Below are 3,430 nucleotides of genomic sequence, written 5' to 3' on the forward strand. Positions count from 1 at the left end.
TGTCCACAGCTGGGCACTACCCAGGCCCCTGCAATTGTCACGTCTTCTCTGGTATGTCACAGACTGAGGTTTCAAACTGGAGAGTTCTGTGACACTTCTCACAGGTTATATGTATTTGCTTTCAAGAGGGCTATTTTATTTTTCAATTGAGACAAAATTGACAAAACATAAAGTTATTAATTTTATTTTATTTTTTTATCCAAAACATGTTTATGGGGATGGTTTCCCATTCTTCTTGATACAGGTTACTTTTAGTGCTACTTCCGTCTGCAGGAATAGCCTTCTGTAAGCCTGGCTTTTCCTCCTGTAAGCTGGCGGAAGACAGTAGAGCAGCCAACACACAAAACTACCGTTTGTGCATGGCTAAAGACAGTGATGATTTTATAACACCCTGGGCATTTCACATCCATGAAATAGGAATTGAGGCTCTGCACCAGATGCTTCTTCTTGTGTTTCCTATTGTCTTCTGGAGAGAGATGAGGGAGATCCTTTTAAGAGGCATGTTCTCATAGGGAGGTTGTTACTGCTGGAAAGGCTTAAATTGCTGATTTTAAAGTGTACAATGGCATTCAGTGCATTCACGGTATTGTGCAATGAAAAGTACATCTATCAATAATAGTTCCCCAACGTTTTCATCGGAGAAGGCAATGGCACCCCACTCCAGTACTCTTGCCTGGAAAATCCGAGGGACGGGGGAGCCTGGTGGGCTGCCGTCTATGGGGTCGCACAGAGTTGAACATGACTGAAGTGACTTAGCAGCAGCAGCAGCAGCAGCAGCAGCAGCGTTTTCATCACTCTGGAAAGAGACACTGCCACTCCCCATTTGCCTTCCCTCAGCCCCTGGTAACCACCAATCTGTTTTCCATCTCTCTGGATTTGTCTGTTCTGGTACATTTCATGTAAATGGAAGCATATGTTATATCAGACTTTGTGTCTTCTTTCACGTAATGTAATGATTTTGAGATTTATCCACATTGCACACAGGAGTGGCTCATTCCTTCTTGTTCAGCAGTGCTCTGTGATGTGAATGCAGTGCATTGACCCATTCATTTGCTACCAGTTGGGGCTGTGAGGAGTAGAGCTACTGTGAACACTATGCGTGTCTTTTTGTGAACATATGCTTTTGTATGTGAAATTGCCAAATCAACATCTAAAGAAACTTTTCCAGCATGTGCTGTGCTTAGTCGCTCAGTCATGTCCAACTCTTGGCAACCCCATGGACTGTAGCCCTCCAGGCTCCTCTGTCCATGGGATTCTCTAGGCAAGGATACTAGAGTGGGTTGCCATGCCCTCCTCCAGAAGATCTTCCCAACCAGGAATCAACCTTCCCAACCCAGGTCTCCTGCATGATTGTACCATTTTACATTCCCATTAGGAGTCTGTGAGACTTTGAGTTGCTGCACGCTCTTGCCAATATTTGGTGGTATGGTCAGTCTTAGAAGTTTCAGGCTCCTAAACTCAGGTGTCACCTAGTGGAAGGGAACTCTAGATGGTGTCACCAAAGTGCAGTTTTTTTTTCAACCTCAAAACTACTGGCATTTTTGACCAGGTGATTCTCTGTTGTAGGAGGCCATGCCATGTGTGGTGGGCTGTTTAGCCGCGTCCCTGTTCTCTCCCCACCAGATGCAGTTGGAGGGCTTTCGTCTGGCCGTCCTAACAAAGTATCTCAAACTTAGTGGCTTCAAACAACAGAGATGGATTCTCTCAGTTCTGGAGGTCAGCACAGTGAAGTCAAAGTCAGCGTGTGGGTAGGGCTGCATCCCTTCTGGAAGGGCAAATCTGTTCCTAGCCTCTCCCAGCTTCCAGGGGCTGCTGGCTTCCTTAGCTTGTGGCCTTGTCACTGCAGTCTTCCAGGCCAGCACCTTCCCCTTCCCTGTGCTCTGTCTTCACATGCCCTTTTCCTCTGTGTGTGACCATTGCTGCTGCCTCCACTTCTAAGGATGTGTGTGATATACCACGTGAGCTTGGAGGAGTTGCTCTGTCTCTACCAGGTTACCCCATCTGGCCCGCTTCATCCTTCCCACCTCAGTCTCTCCATCTCAGACTTCTCTATGTTTCAGGCTGTTAGGTTCTAGCTCAGTTTGTCAAAGCCCATCCTCAGCTATGAACAAGAATATACTTTTCTGCAGCAGCAATGATGTATGAGGCCATTTTTATCAGACAGGGTGGCCTTAACAGCTTTGGAAGAATTTGAGGGGCGTTTTGATTGACCATCATTTTGCCCTCATAAGAGCATTTTGCACGGTGGTGCTTCTACCTCCGTGGCTGTAGGAGCCAGACAGAGAGGAGTCCTTGACCAAGGGAGGGATGTGTCACAAGCTAGGATCTTGCTGTGGCCCCACTGATAAGGGGAGATGGAGGGAACAGCCTTACATGTTAATATTGTCTTATTCAACAGTCTCTGCAAGAATGTGTGTAAGAGTATAGTCATTTGTTCTTAGAAATACATTAATGAAGAATCTGCTTGCTAATTTTGTCTTCATGAAGAACATGTTCATGAATATATACTTGAACCTGGTAGATATCTTGAATGTCCTTGCAGCTCCATCCCATATGTGAATGGAAGGACAGACATGGGGGAATCTGCTTTCAGGGTGGACACCCCACTCTCTCCCCTTCTCTGTGGTGGTAGTCTTAGTCAGGTTGTCAGACCAATCTCTTGTCAACAGGGAACAGGGCAGAGATTGATGGACTATTCCTTGAAATACCATCATGAACTGACTCTTGATGAACTGGCTTCCACAAATGAGTGTCTCAGCTTCTCAGCTGCCTGGGGACCATCTCCACGGCGTGCCAGTCAAGTCCCTGAACAGGACCTAACTGAACTTCTCACTTCCCAGTTCCTATCCCTGCCTCTGCTTCTCTGCAGGACTCCAGGCCCCCGCTGGTATCCAGCATTGTCACCCTGGCTCTGGTCAGGCCTTCCTCAGTTTTCCTTAAAGAGCTGGAAGCTGCCTGGCCTGTGTCTTTCCGGCCCATCCTTGCTGGTGCCCAAATGAGGGACCTCAAAGTGTTTTTTGACATCATGAAATATTCTAAACCCAGGGAAAGCAGAGAATAACTTGGTCAAGGTTATCTGTCCACCCCCAGCTTTCTCAAATCTTAACATATTCAAATTTTATTTAAGAAATAAAAGCTTAAAAGATGAGTTGCTTGAAACTCTCCCCTTCACCTTCCCCCCTTCTGCCCACTTGCTATCCTTGTTAGGCGCTTAGCTTTTCCAGACATATTTTTAGACTTTTGCTACTTAAATATGTGGCTGTAAACAACAGGTAGTGATGTTGTGTGTTTTTTTTTTTTGATAGGTCTACTGAGATATTACTTACATGCCATAAAATGTACCATTTTAACCGTATGTTTCAATGAGCTTTAGTAAATTTACTTAGTTGAAATGGCAACCCACTCCAGTGTTCTTGCCTGGAGAATCCCA

The 3,430-nt window shown here is 45.7% G+C and overlaps 2 protein-coding genes across 2 annotated transcripts in view; one reads left to right on the plus strand and one right to left on the minus strand.

The window, feature by feature from the left end:
- The window catches only part of LOC104988836 (testis-specific protein TEX28-like), a gene marked incomplete at its 5' end in the record, with an annotated part of 7,337 nt that overhangs the window by 1,917 nt on the left and 1,990 nt on the right, over positions 1–3,430 (plus strand). The gene's annotated exons all lie outside the window — the stretch shown is intronic.
- LOC104988827 (40S ribosomal protein S27-like) lies at positions 258–2,217 on the minus strand. Its single transcript, XM_010840285.1, has 2 exons — positions 2,212–2,217; positions 258–488 (listed from the first exon to the last, which is right to left on the minus strand). Exons 1-2 carry the CDS (start codon positions 2,215–2,217, stop codon positions 258–260), a joined length of 237 nt encoding a protein of 78 aa, XP_010838587.1.

The sequence above is a fragment of the Bison bison genome, unplaced genomic scaffold, assembly GCF_000754665.1.
Source record: "Bison bison bison isolate TAMUID 2011002044 unplaced genomic scaffold, Bison_UMD1.0 scf7180017846595, whole genome shotgun sequence".
NCBI lineage: Eukaryota > Metazoa > Chordata > Mammalia > Artiodactyla > Bovidae > Bison > Bison bison.